This window comes from Prinia subflava, chromosome 35 (genome assembly GCF_021018805.1).
Source record: "Prinia subflava isolate CZ2003 ecotype Zambia chromosome 35, Cam_Psub_1.2, whole genome shotgun sequence".
NCBI lineage: Eukaryota > Metazoa > Chordata > Aves > Passeriformes > Cisticolidae > Prinia > Prinia subflava.
Genome location: NC_086281.1, coordinates 479881 through 492892, shown reverse-complemented (window position 1 = coordinate 492892; position 13012 = coordinate 479881). Strand labels below are relative to the sequence as shown.

The 13012-nt window shown below is 61.1% G+C and overlaps 2 protein-coding genes and 1 long non-coding RNA gene across 3 annotated transcripts; 2 read left to right on the top strand and 1 right to left on the bottom strand.

The window, feature by feature from the left end:
* Positions 1-40: 40 nt before the first annotated feature.
* Positions 41-2407, top strand: SNAPIN (SNAP associated protein). Its single transcript, XM_063421179.1, has 4 exons — positions 41-197; positions 898-944; positions 1941-2059; positions 2133-2407. Exons 1-4 carry the CDS (start codon positions 91-93, stop codon positions 2220-2222), a joined length of 363 nt encoding a protein of 120 aa, XP_063277249.1. The 5' UTR covers positions 41-90; the 3' UTR covers positions 2223-2407.
* A 710-nt stretch (positions 2408-3117) lies between these two features.
* Positions 3118-12971, bottom strand: ILF2 (interleukin enhancer binding factor 2). Its single transcript, XM_063421124.1, has 14 exons — positions 12899-12971; positions 11301-11342; positions 11140-11182; positions 9624-9728; positions 8365-8442; positions 8167-8269; positions 7977-8042; positions 7243-7359; positions 6656-6734; positions 5653-5740; positions 5487-5548; positions 4480-4594; positions 4312-4402; positions 3118-3406 (listed from the first exon to the last, which is right to left on the bottom strand). The coding sequence occupies exons 1-14, from the start codon at positions 12901-12903 to the stop codon at positions 3246-3248; spliced, it is 1155 nt and encodes a 384-aa protein (XP_063277194.1). The 5' UTR covers positions 12904-12971; the 3' UTR covers positions 3118-3245.
* Positions 3456-4403, top strand: LOC134563338 (uncharacterized). The gene is made up of 3 exons (XR_010083348.1): positions 3456-3782; positions 3824-3865; positions 4277-4403. It is a non-coding gene; the product is annotated as an uncharacterized LOC134563338 (long non-coding RNA).
* Positions 12972-13012: the final 41 nt, after the last annotated feature.

The following is a 13012-nucleotide window of genomic DNA, read 5'->3' as shown; positions in this document are numbered from 1 at the left end:
ACATTTCCCAGCAGCCCCCGCGGCGCGCACCGGAAGCGGCCTCTCCCTCTTCCGGCGGACTCGCTTTCCCGGCAGCCCCCGCGGGCCAAGATGGCGGCGGGCAGCGGCCCCGGGGCGCGGGAGCTTTTTGCCGAGGGGCTCCTGCAGTTCCTGCGGCCCGCGGTGCGACAGCTCGACCGCCACGTCCACAGCGTCCGGTGCGGGCACGGAGAGCGGCCCCGGGGAGCGGCCGGCGGCGGGGCAGGGCGGGCCGGGAGGCTGAGGGGCGGGGAGAGGCGGGAAGGGCGGGTTTGTGGGGCTCAGGGGCTTTGGGGGAGCCTGGGGGCGAGTGTTGGGGGTGAAGCTTTCGGGGTACGTGAGGGGAGTTTTAAGGGTGAAGTTTTGGGGTTCAAGGGCTTTGAGGGAACATGAGGGGGGAGTTTTAGGGATGAAGTTTTGGGGGTAAATGAGGGGTGAAGTTTTGGGGTTCAAGGGCTTTGGGGGAACATGAAGGGGGAGTTTTAGGAGTGAAGCTTTGGGGGAACGTGAGGGGCGAATTTTAGGGGTGAAGTTTTGGGGGAATGTGAGGGGGGAGTTTTGGGGGTGAAGTTTTGGGGGGAATTTTGGGGGCTCAGGGGCTTTGGGGGTCAAGTTTTAGGGGTGAAGTTTTGGGGATGAAGTTTTGGGGATGAAGTTTTAGGGGTGAAGTTTTAGGGGTGAAGTTTTGGGGGTACCTGAGGGGGGCAGCGCTGGGGGTGCAGCTCCCACACTGAGGGGAATAAAGGCGAATTTGGGGATAAAAAAGGCGAATTTGGGGATAAAAAAGGCGAATTTGAGGATAAAGGCGAATTTGGGGATAAAGGTGAATTTGGGGATAAAAAAGGTGAATTTGGGGCTTTACCTGCCCCAATTCCCCAGGGAGAGCCAGGTGGAGCTGCGGGAGCACATCGACAGCCTGGCCACAGGTGAGCCACACCTGGGGTCACCTGGGGGTCACCTGGGGGTCACCTGGGGGTCTCGGGGGGGGGTCACCTGGGGGGTCACTTGGGGGTCACCTGGGAGGTCACCTGGGGGGTACCTGGGGGTCACCGAGGGGTCACCTGGGGGTCACCTGGGGGAGTCACCTGGGCATCACCGAGGGGTCACCTGGGAGGGTCACTTGGGGGGTCACCTGGGAGGGTCACATGGGGGTCACCTGGGGGTCACCTGGGGGTCACCTGGGGGTCACCTGGGAGGGTCACATGGGGGTCACCTGGGGGTCACCTGGGGGTCACCTGGGAGGGTCACTTGGGGGTCACCTGGGAGGTCACCTGGGGGTCACCGGGGGGTTTACCTGGGGGGGTCACCTGGGGGTCACCTGGGAGGTCACCCAGGAGGTCACCTGGGGGTCACCGGGGGGTTTACCTGGGGGGGTCACTGAGGGGTCACCTGGGGATCACCTGGGGGTCACCTGGGAGTCACCTGGGGCTGTCACCTGGGGGTCACCGAGGGGTCACCTGGGGGTCTCTGGGGGGGGTCACCTGGGGGTCACCTGGGAGTCACCTGGGGCTGTCACCTGGGAGGGTCACTTGGGGGGTACCTGGGGGTCACCGGGGGGTTTACCTGGGGGGGTCACTGAGGGGTCACCTGGGGATCACCTGGGGGTCACCTGGGGGTCACTGGGGGGTCACCCAGGGGGTCACCTGGGGGGGGGTCACCTGGGGTCACCAGGGAGATCACCTGGAGGGGTCACCCAGGGGTCACTGGGGGGTCAGCCAGGGGGTCACCTGGGGGGGTCACCTGGGGGTCACCTGGGGGGGTCACTGAGGGGTCACCTGGGCGTCACCGGGGGGTCACCTGGGGGTAACCTGGGCGTCACCAGGGGGTCACCGGGGTCACCTGGGGGTCACCTGGGGCTGTCACCTGGGGGTCACCTGGGGGGTCACCTGGGGGTCTCAGGGCTCACACCGACCCCTCCCCAGAGCTCTGCCGCATCAACGAAGACCAGAAAGTGGCGCTGGACCTGGACCCGTACGTGAAGAAGCTGCTGAACGCCCGGCGCCGCGTGGTGCTGGTCAACAACATCCTGCAGAACGCCCAGGTGAGGGCACAGGGGGACAGGGGCGTCCCAGAGCCCCCGCCAGGTGCTCACAGGGGATTTGTGCCACCCCCAGGAGCGGCTGCGGAGGCTGAACCACAGCGTGGCCAAGGAGACCGTGAGGAGGAGGGCGATGCTGGAGGCCGGGGGCTACCAGGGCAAGTGACCGAGTGGCCAAGTGGCCAGCCAGGTGACCAGCCAGGCCAGCAGGTGACCAGCCAGGCCAGCAGGAACCCCAGTTTGTCCCAGCTCGTGGATTGGGGGGATGTCCCCTGTCCCCTGCGGCCCAGGGGGACGCTCTGAGCCCCGTTCCCGGAGTTGGGGGCGCCAGAATAAAAGTGACTGAGAGAGTCCCGTGATGTCCCCACGTCCCTGAGGGGCCTCGGGGACAACAGAGCCGGGCAGGTGCTGCCAGGGCACCTCCAGGTGGGATTTGGGAGGCCCAGGTGGGGTCTGGGCATTCCCAGGTGGGGTCTGGGCATTCCCAGGTGGGATTTGGGCATTCCCAGGTGGGATTTGGGAGGCCCAGGTGGGATTTGGGCATTCCCAGGTGGGATTTGGGCAGGCCCAGGTGGGATTTGGGCATTCCCAGGTGGGATTTGGGCATTCCCAGGTGGGATTTGGGCCATCCCAGGTGGGATTTGGGCATACCCAGGTGGGGTCAGGGCAGCCCCAGGTGGGGTCAGGGCAGCCCCAGGTGGGATTTGGGCAGTCCCAGGTGGGATTTGGGCCACCCCAGGTAGGATTTGGGCCGCCCCAGGTGGGATTTGGCAGGCCCAGGTGGGATTTGGGCAGTCCCAGGTGGAATTTGGGCAGCCCCAGGTGGGGTCAGGGCAGCCCCAGGTGGGGTCAGGGCATTCCCAGGTGGGATTTGGGAGGCCCAGGTGGGATTTGGGCCGCCCCAGGTGGGATTTGGGCAGTCCCAGGTGGGATTTGGGCAGTCCCAGGTGGGATTTGGGCCACCCCAGGTGGGATTTGGGCCACCCCAGGTGGGGTCTGGGCTCCTTCTCCTGCCCCATTCCCACCTGTCCCACACACACCTGAAGGAGCAGCACACACTGGAAAGGGGGGGACACTTTAATGTGCAGCTTCCAGAGCAGGGACACAGCCTGGGGACACGCCAGGTGACCCAGGAGGGGCACAGAGCCCCCCAGGTGTCCCCACACCTGCCCCAGGTGAGGCCAGGCCCTCACTCCTGTGTCTCCATGCTCTCCTCCTCCTCGCCCGCCGCCGGCTCCTCCTGGTTCTCCTCCTCCTCCTCGCCCTCCTTCTTCTCGGGGGGTTTCTCGTACGCCTTCTCCGACGGCGTCACGATCACCCCGTCCCACGTGGACATCTCGGACGCCAGGTCTGTCCCGACAGGTGACACTGAGGGGACCCTCCTGGGGACCCCCGCCCCACAACACCCGGCCACCCCAGGTGGGATTTGGGAGGCTCAGGTGGGATTTGGGCCAGTCCAGGTGGGATTTGGGAGGCCCAGGTGGGATTTGGGAGGCCCAGGTGCGATTTGGGCCGGCCCAGGTGGGATTTGGGAGGCCCAGGTGGCATTTGGGCAGCCCAGGTGGGATTTGGGCCATCCCAGGTGGGATTTGGGAGGCCCAGGTGGGATTTGGGAGGCCCAGGTGCGATTTGGGCCAGCCCAGGTGGGATTTGGGCCACCCCAGGTGGGATTTGGGCCACCCCAAGTGGAATTTGGCAGTCCCAGGTGGGATTTGGGCCAGCCCAGGTAGGATTTGGGCCACCCCAAGTGGAATTTGGGAGGCCCAGGTGGGATTTGGGCCAGCCCAGGTGGGATTTGGGCCAGCCCAGGTGCGATCTGGGCCTCCCCAGGTGGGATTTGGGCCACCCCAAGTGGAATTTGGCAGTCCCATGTGGGATTTGGGAGGCCCAGGTGCGATTTGGGCCAGCCCAGGTGGGATTTGGGAGGCCCAGGTGGGATTTGGGCTGTCCCAGGTGGGATTTGGGCCAGCCCAGGTGGGATTTGGGCTGTCCCAGGTGGGATTTGGGAGGCCTAGGTGGGATTTGGGCAGTCCCAGGTGGGATTTGGGCCAGCCCAGGTGGGATTTGGGTGTCCCAGGTGGGATTTGGGAGGCCCAGGTGGGATTTGGGCTGTCCCAGGTGGGATTTGGCCACCCCAGGTGGGATTTGGGAGGCCCAGGTGGGATTTGGGAGGCCCAGGTGGGATTTGGGCCACCCCAAGTGGAATTTGGGCATTCCCAGGTGGGATTTGGGCCACCTCCCCCAGCCCCACTCACAGCTGGCGTCGCCCTCCTGGCCCAGGATTTTTCGGTAGCCGCCGTGGGAGAGGATGCGCACGAGGGTCTGGGCCGTGTAGCACACCATGTCCTGGGGACGGGGACAGCTCAGGGAGGGGACAGGGACCCTCCCCAGCGTGTCCCCTCCCTCCGGGGACCCCTCCTCACCTGCTGCTCCAGCGTCATCACCGTGTGCACGCGGAAGTTGCCGCTCTCGCAGGGGTCGGTGATGCCCACGGAGCCGGGCAGGAAGAGCCCGGCAGCCAGGATCTGCAGGCAGCGCCTGCAGGGGGACACGGGAGGGCTCAGAGCTGCAGAAACAGCAGAAACAAACAGGAAAAACAGCAAAAACGGCAAAAACAAACGGCAAAAACAAACAGCAAAAACAAACAGGAAAAACGGCAAAAACAAACAGGAAAAACGGCAAAAACAAACAGAAAAAAACGGCAAAAACGGCAAAAACGGCAAAAACAAACAGGAAAAACAGCAAAAACGGGAAAAACAAACAGGAAAAACGGCAAAAATGGCAAAAACAAACAGGAAAAACAAACAGGAAAAACAGCAAAAACAAACAGAAAAACCAGCAAAAACGGCAAAAACAAACAGGAAAAACGGCAAAAACAAACAGGAAAAACGGCAAAAACAAACAGGAAAAACGGCAAAAACAAATGGCAAAAACAAATGGCAAAAATAAACAGCAAAAACAAACAGCAAAAACGGCAAAAACACCAAAAACAAACAGAAAAAACATCAAAAACGGCAAAAACAAACAGGAAAAACAGCAAAAACAAACAGAAAAAACAGCAAAAACAAACAGAAAAAACAGCAAAAACAAACAGGAAAAACATCAAAAACAAACAGAAAAAACAGCAAAAACGGCAAAAACAGCCCCAGGAGAGCCCAGCTGGGCCAGTTTGTGTCCCACTGGGATTTTATTGGGAGAAGGGAGCTGCAAAAAAAACCCCAGGAGAGCCCAGCTGGGTTTTTCTCCCAGTAGGATTTTATTGGGAGAACCACAAAAACTGCCCCAGGAGAGCCCAGCTGGGCCAGTTTGTGTCCCAGTGGGATTTTATTGGGAGAACGGAGCTGGTTTTTCTCCCATTGGGATTTTATTGGGAGAACGGAGCTGGTTTTTCTCCCAGTGGGATTTTTTGGGGGTTTCTGCAGGGCAGGACCTGTAGGCGATGTTGAGGGCCAGCGGCTGCCGGGTGGGGTTGTTCATCACGGCGTAGTGACCCTGCAGGGGGACAGGAACGGGGATTGGGGCAGGAAAAAATGAAAATTCCCAGCCCGGGGTCACAATCCCAACCCCTGGGACTGGGATTTGGGGTCAGCACCCACCAGCAGGTCCAGGATCCAGGGCGTGAGCGGCTCGAAGCCGGGGAAGCGAAGCCTCAGGTCCTTGAGGAGCCGGATCAGAACCTTCACCCTGGGGCAGGAGGAGGGTGAGACCCACGGGGGGACAGCCCTGGGACAGCCCCACGGGGGGACAGCCCCATGCAGGGACAGCCCCACGGGGGGACAGCCCTGGGACAGCCCCACGGGGGGACAGCCCCACGGGGGGACAGTGACAGGACAGCCCCATGGCCTTGGGACAGCCCCATGCAGGGACAGCCCCACGGGGGGACAGTGACAGGACAGCCCTGGGACAGCCCCACGGGGGGACAGCGACAGGACAGCCCCACGGGGGGGACAGTGACAGGACAGCCCTGGGACAGCCCCACGGGGGGACAGTGCCAGGACAGCCCCACGGGGGGACAGCCCCACGGGGGGACAGCCCTGGGACAGCCCCACATGGGGACAGTGCCAGGACAGCCCCAGGACAGCCCCACGGGGGGACAGTGACAGGACAGCCCCACGGGGGGACAGTGACAGGACAGCCCCACGGGGGGACAGCCCTGGGACAGCCCCACGGGGGGACAGTGACAGGACAGCCCCAGGACAGCCCCACGGGGGGACAGCCCCACGGGGGGACAGCCCCACAGGGGGACAGTGACAGGACAGCCCCAGGACAGCCCCACGGGGGGACAGCCCCACATGGGGACAGTGACAGGACAGCCCCAGGACAGCCCCACGGGGGGACAGCCCCATGGGGGGACAGTGCCAGGACAGCCCCAGGACAGCCCCACGCAGGGACAGCCCCACGGAGGGACAGTGCCAGGACAGCCCCAGGACAGCCCCAGAGCCGAGGGACAGCCCCAGGACAGCCCCAGGATAGCCCCACAGGGGGACAATGCCAGGACAGCCCCAGGACAGCCCCACACAGGGACAGCCCCACACAGGGACAGCCCCACACAGGGACAGCCCCCCACGTCCCCGGGGACAGGGATTTGTCCCCACTCACGTGGACTGTGACGCGTTCTCCTCGAACCACCGCGCGTGCCGGATGGCGGCCAGGGCGCTCTGCAGCACCTTGATGTCCACTGCAGGGAGGAGAAATCCCCGGTGTCCCCAGGCAGGCAGGGGACACGGGCACGGGCAGGGGGCACGGGCATGGGCACGGGCAGGGGACAGGCAGGGGACACGGGCAGGGGACACGGGCAGGGGGCACAGGGCACGGGCAGGGGGCACGGGCGGGGCACGGGCAGGGCACGGGCAGGGGACACGGGCAGGGACACGGGCAGGGGACACGGGCAGGGGGCACGGGCAGGGGACACGGGCAGGGCACGGGCAGGGGGCACAGGGCACGGGGAGGGGACACGGGCAGGGGGCACGGGCAGGGGGCACGGGCACGGGCAGGGGACACGGGGCAGGGGGCACAGGCAGGGGACACGGGCAGGGGACACAGGCAGGGCACGGGCAGGGGCACGGGCACAGGGCACGGGCAGGGGCACGGGCAGGGGGCACGGGCAGGGGACACGGGCAGGGGACACGGGCAGGGGGCACGGGCAGGGACACGGGCAGGGGACACGGGCAGGGCCAGGCGCTCACGGTGCAGCTCCGGGTCCAGCTTGCGCAGGTTGGGCGGCACCGTGGTGATCAGGATCTTCACGGTGGCATCGGCAGAGCTGATCTCGAAGCCGGTCTCGTTGGTCAGCATGGTCAGCACTGCGGGGAGAGGCCGGGAATTGGGCGTGGAGGGGCTGGGAGTGCCCACGGGAGCGGGCCTGGAATCCCCCTGGGAGTGACCCCAAAATCCCCACGGAATCCCCCCAGAATCCCCACGGGAGCAGCCCTGGAATCCCCCCGGGAGTGACCCTGGAATCCACCCAGGAGCAGCCCCGGAACCCCCCAGAATCCCCCCAGAATCCCCCCGGGAGCGGCCCCAGAATCCCCCCTGAAATCCCCCTGGAATCCCCCAGAATCCCCCCAGGAGTGATCCTGGAATCCTCTGGAATCCCCCCGGAATCCCCCTGGAATCCACCCAGGAGCAGCCCCAGAATCCCCCCGGGAGTGCCCTGGAATCCCCCCGGAATCCCCCCAGGAGCAGCCCTGGAATCCCCCCAGAATCTCCCCAGGAGTGACCCTAGAATCCCCCCAGGAGCAGCCCTGGAATCCCCCTGGAATCCCCCCTGGAATCCCCCCCGGAATCCCCCTGGAATCCCCCCTGGAATCCCCCCGGAATCCCCCCAGAATCCCCCTGGAATCCCCCTGGAATCCTCCCGGAATCCCCCCCTGGAATCCCCCCGGAATCCCCCCGGAATCCCCCCGGAGCGCAGCCCCACCTTCGCCGGGGTCCTGTGCCCGCAGGCTCTCCACCACCTTGTTCCCCAAAGCTGCCACGGCTTCCACTGGGAAAAGGAGGAGGAGGAGGAAGAGGAGGAGGAGGAGGAGGAGGAGGAGGAGGAGGAGGAGGAGGAAGGTCAGAGCAGGGCCTGGCCCCGATCCCGCCCCGATCCCGCCGGGGGCACTCACGGGTGGGGAGGATCTTCAGGATCACCACCAGATCCGCCACGTTGTGCCCCGTGGTCATCGTGCCCTTCTTGTAGGAGCCCACCTGGCGAACCTCCTCGATTTGCTGGCGGGAGAAAAACCCAAAATCCCCGGAATTCAACCCAGGAGCGCCCGGGGGGATCAGCGTGGATCCCCCACGGAGCTCCTTCCTGCACTCACCACTTCAAACGTCCCCGGGGCCACAATTAAATTATCGATGACGTTGTTGATCTTGGTCACCAGGGACAGGATGGAAGCCTGGGGAGGAACAGGACCAGGATTATCCACAAACACCGGGAATAATCCTCCTTCCAGAGCACAAAATCCATGTTATTACTCACAAAATCCATGTTATCGCCCACAAAATCCATATTATTGCCCACAAAATCCGTATTATAGCCCACAAAATCCACATTATTGCCCACAAAATCCATATTATTGCCCACAAAATCCACATTATTGCCCACAAAATCCACATTATTGCCCACAAACCCCTCCAAGGTGCTCATCCCACTCTTTCCAGAGCACAAAATCCATATTATTACCCACAAAATCCACATTATTGCCCACAAAATCCGTATTATTGCCCACAAAATCCACATTATTGCCCACAAAATCCGTATTATCGCCCACAAAATCCATATTATTACCCACAAAATCCACATTATTGCCCACAAAATCCATGTTATTGTCCACAAAATCCACATTATTGCCCACAAAATCCACATTATTGCCCACAAAATCCACATTATTGCCCACAAACCCCTCCAAGGTGCTCATCCCACTCTTTCCAGAGCACAAAATCCATATTATTGCCCACAAAATCCATATTATTGTCCAAAAAACCCATATTATTGCCCACAAAATCCACATTATTGCCCACAAAATCCGTATTATTGTCCACAAAATCCATATTATTGTCCACAAAATCCACATTATTGCCCACAAAATCCATGTTATTGTCCACAAAATCCATATTATTGCCCACAAAATCCGTATTATTGTCCACAAAATCCACATTATTGCCCACAAAATCCACATTATTGCCCACAAACCACTCCAAGGTGCTCATCCCACTCTTTCCAGAGCACAAAATCCACATTATAGCCCACAAAATCCATGTTATCGCCCACAAAATCCATATTATTGCCCACAAAATCCACATTATTGCCCACAAAATCCATATTATTGCCCACAAAATCCATATTATTGCCCACAAAATCCACATTATTGCCCACAAAATCCATATTATTGCCCACAAAATCCGTATTATTGTCCACAAAATCCACGTTATTGCCCACAAAATCCACATTATTGCCCACAAACCCCTCCGAGGCGCTCATCCCACAGAACAAACTCATTATTTTGGCCACTCCTGAAGAATTTTGGATCCCCCAAGGCCCATCCCGAGGGCCCGGGGGGGTTTTTGGGCTCGGCACCTGCTCGGCCGCGGTGGGAGCCAGGTCCTGGTTCCTCTTGAGCAGCGCCTCGCTGAAGGCGCTTTCATCGGCCGCGGGCTTGACCCGGGGAAACGCCATCTCACACTGAGGGACAAAATTCCCACTGGAATTAAACCCCATCTCACACTGAGGGACAAAATTCCCAATGGAATTAAACCCCATCTCACATTGAGGGGAAAAAATTCCCATTGGAATCAAACCCCATCTCACACTGAGGGACAAAATTCCCACTGGAATTAAACCCCATCTCACACTGAGGGACAAAATTCCCAATGGAATTAAACCCCATCTCACATTGAGGGGAAAAAATTCCCATTGGAATCAAACCCCATCTCACACTGAGGGACAAAATTCCCACTGGAATTAAACCCCATCTCACACTGAGGGACAAAATTCCCAATGGAATTAAACCCCATCTCACACTGAGGGACAAAATTCCCAATGGAATTAATTTAAACAACCCCATCTCACACTGAGGGACAAAATTCCCATCTGGAATTTAATTTAAACAACCCCATCTCACACTGAGGGACAAAATTCCCACTGGAATTAAACCCCATCTCACACTGAGGGACAAAATTCCCAATGGAATTTAAACCCCATCTCACACTGAGGGACAAAATTCCCACTGGATTTAATTTAAACCCCATCTCACACTGAGGGACAAAATTCCCAATGGAATTAATTTAAACAACCCCATCTCACACCGAGGGACAAAATTCCCAATGGAATTAATTTAAACAACCCCATCTCACACCGAGGGACAAAATTCCCAATGGAATTAATTTAAACAACCCCATCTCACACTGAGGGACAAAATTCCCAATGGAATTTAATTTAAACCCCATCTCACACTGAGGGGACAAAATTCCCACTGGAATTAATTTAAACAACCCCATCTCACACTGAGGGACAAAATTCCCACTGGAATTAATTTAAACAACCCCATCTCACACTGAGGGACAAAATTCCCATTGGAATTTAATTTAAACAACCCCATCTCACACTGAGGGACAAAATTCCCAATGGAATTAATTTAAACAACCCCATCTCACACTGAGGGGACAAAATTCCCACTGGAATTTAATTTAAACAACCCCATCTCACACTGAGGGACAAAATTCCCAATGGAATTAATTTAAACAACCCCATCTCACACTGAGGGGACAAAATTCCCACTGGAATTTAATTTAAATAACCCCATCTCACACTGAGGGACAAAATTCCCAATGGAATTAATTTAAACAACCCCATCTCACACTGAGGGACAAAATTCCCAATGGAATTAATTTAAACAACCCCATCTCACACTGAGGGACAAAATTCCCAATGGATTTAATTTAAACCCCATCTCACACTGAGGGACAAAATTCCCACTGGATTTTCATATTCCAGCAAAATTCCTGGAAAATCCCAGAAAATTCCTGGAAAATCCCAGAGAATTCCTGGAAAATCCCGGAACATTCCCGGGGCTGGCCGGGCCGGGGTCACTCACCACGTAGAAGTCGAAGGGGATGTGGGGCACAAAGGGCCGGAACCTGAACGGGAGAAAAACCCCAAATCATCCCCGGGCCCTGCAGGACCCCGCCCCTCCCGCCCCGTCACGACACCGCCCTGTCGCGACACTGCCCTGTCACGACACGGCCCGAGACTCGCCTGGAACCGAAGCGGCCGCCGCGGCCGCGGCCTCGATCGCCCCTGCGGGGAGAGAACGGGGGCGGCGGTGAGGGGGACACCGAGCCCCGGGCCCGGTTCCCCCGCCCCATCCCCCGGTTCCCGGTGCCCCCAGCCCCGGGCCCGGTCCCGGTCCCGCCGCCCCCCGGTTCCCCTTGGCCCCGCTCCCCCCGGTTGTTCTCCCGTTCCCCCCGGTTGTTCTCCCGCTCCCCCCGGTTGTTCTCCCCGTTCCCCCCGGTTGTTCTCCCCGATCCCCCCGGTTGTTCTCCCCGATCCCCCCGGTTGTTCTCCCCGATCCCCCCGGTTGTTCTCCCGCTCCCCCCGGTCTCTCCCCGGTCCCCCCGGTTGTTCTCCCGCTCCCCCCGGTTGTTCTCCCGATCCCCCCGGTTGTTCTCCCGCTCCCCCCGGTTGTTCTCCCGATCTCCCCGGTTGTTCTCCCCGCTCCCCCCGGTTGTTCTCCCGGTCCCCCCGGTCTCTCCCCGCTCCCCCCGGTTGTTCTCCCGGTCCCCCCGGTCTCTCCCCGCTCCCCCCGGTTGTTCTCCCGATCCCCCCGGTTGTTCTCCCCGGTCCCCCCGGTTGTTCTCCCGCTCCCCCCGGTTGTTCTCCCGCTCCCCCCGGTTGTTCTCCCCGCTCCCCCCGGTTGTTCTCCCGTTCCCCCCGGTTGTTCTCCCGCTCCCCCCGGTTGTTCTCCCCGCTCCCCCCGGTTGTTCTCCCCGATCCCCCCGGTTGTTCTCCCGCTCCCCCCGGTTGTTCTCCCGCTCCCCCCGGTTGTTCTCCCGCTCCCCCCGGTTGTTCCCCCGATCCCCCCGGTCTCTCCCCGATCCCCCCGGTTGTTCTCTCGCTCCCCCCGGTTGTTCTCCCGTTCTCCCGGTTGTTCTCCCGCTCCCCCCGGTTGTTCTCCCGGTCTCTCCCCGTTCCCCGCCTCTCTCCAGGTGTCTCCCCGGTCCCGCGGCCCCCCCAGTCCGGTCTCTCCCCGGTACCGGTTTCCCCACGGTCCCTGTGATTCCCCCCGGTCCCGGTTCTCCCCCCACTCCCCCTTTATCCCCCAGCCCCGGTGTTCCCCGGTGCCGCTCCCGCCGAGGTCTCGGTCCCTCCCCGGTCCCGGTGTCCCCCCGGTCTCGGTCCCGGTCCCGGTGTCCCCATCCCGCTCCCGCTCCCGGTGCCGATCCCTGTCCCGATCCCGCTCCCGATCCCGGTGCCGATCCCGATCCCGATCCCGCTCCCGCTCCCGATCCCGGTGCCCCCATCCCGATCCCGGTCCCGGTCCCGGTCCCGATCCCGGTGCCCCCATCCCGGTCCCGGTCCTGGTCCCCATCCCGCTCCCGATCCCGGTGCCGATCCCGCTCCCGATCCCGGTGCCCCCATCCCGGTCCCGGTCCTGGTCCCCATCCCGATCCCGGTCCCGGTCCCGCTCCCGCTCCCGGTGCCCCCATCCCGATCCCGATCCCGATCCCGATCCCGATCCCGGTGCCGATCCCGCTCCCGATCCCGATCCCGGTCCCGGTCCCGGTGCCCCCATCCCGATCCCGGTCCCGATCCCGCTCCCGCTCCCGATCCCGGTCCCGGTATCGCTCTCTCACCTCATGTCGCCGGCGCTCCCGACAATGAAGCGCCGCTCGCAGACCCCGCAGCAACCCGCCCTCCCATTGGCCGCCGCTCTCTCCGTGCCCGCCCCCCGCGGGCGCTCTGCCAGC

What these genes read in the sequence shown, in the direction of transcription:
- SNAPIN (XM_063421179.1), top strand. Translation starts at nt 91, where the DNA reads ATGGCGGCGGGCAGCGGCCCCGGGGCGCGGGAGCTTTTTGCCGAGGGG. An exon ending in CATCGACAGCCTGGCCACAG is followed by an intron (nt 945 to 1,940) that starts GTGAGCCACACC and finishes ACCCCTCCCCAG; the next exon opens with AGCTCTGCCGCATCAACGAA. An exon ending in ACATCCTGCAGAACGCCCAG is followed by an intron (nt 2,060 to 2,132) that starts GTGAGGGCACAG and finishes TGCCACCCCCAG; the next exon opens with GAGCGGCTGCGGAGGCTGAA.
- ILF2 (XM_063421124.1), bottom strand. An exon ending in CTCCCACCGCGGCCGAGCAG is followed by an intron (nt 8,443 to 9,623) that starts GTGCCGAGCCCA and finishes GTTCCTCCCCAG; the next exon opens with GCTTCCATCCTGTCCCTGGT. An exon ending in GGCACAGGACCCCGGCGAAG is followed by an intron (nt 7,360 to 7,976) that starts GTGGGGCTGCGC and finishes CTCTCCCCGCAG; the next exon opens with TGCTGACCATGCTGACCAAC.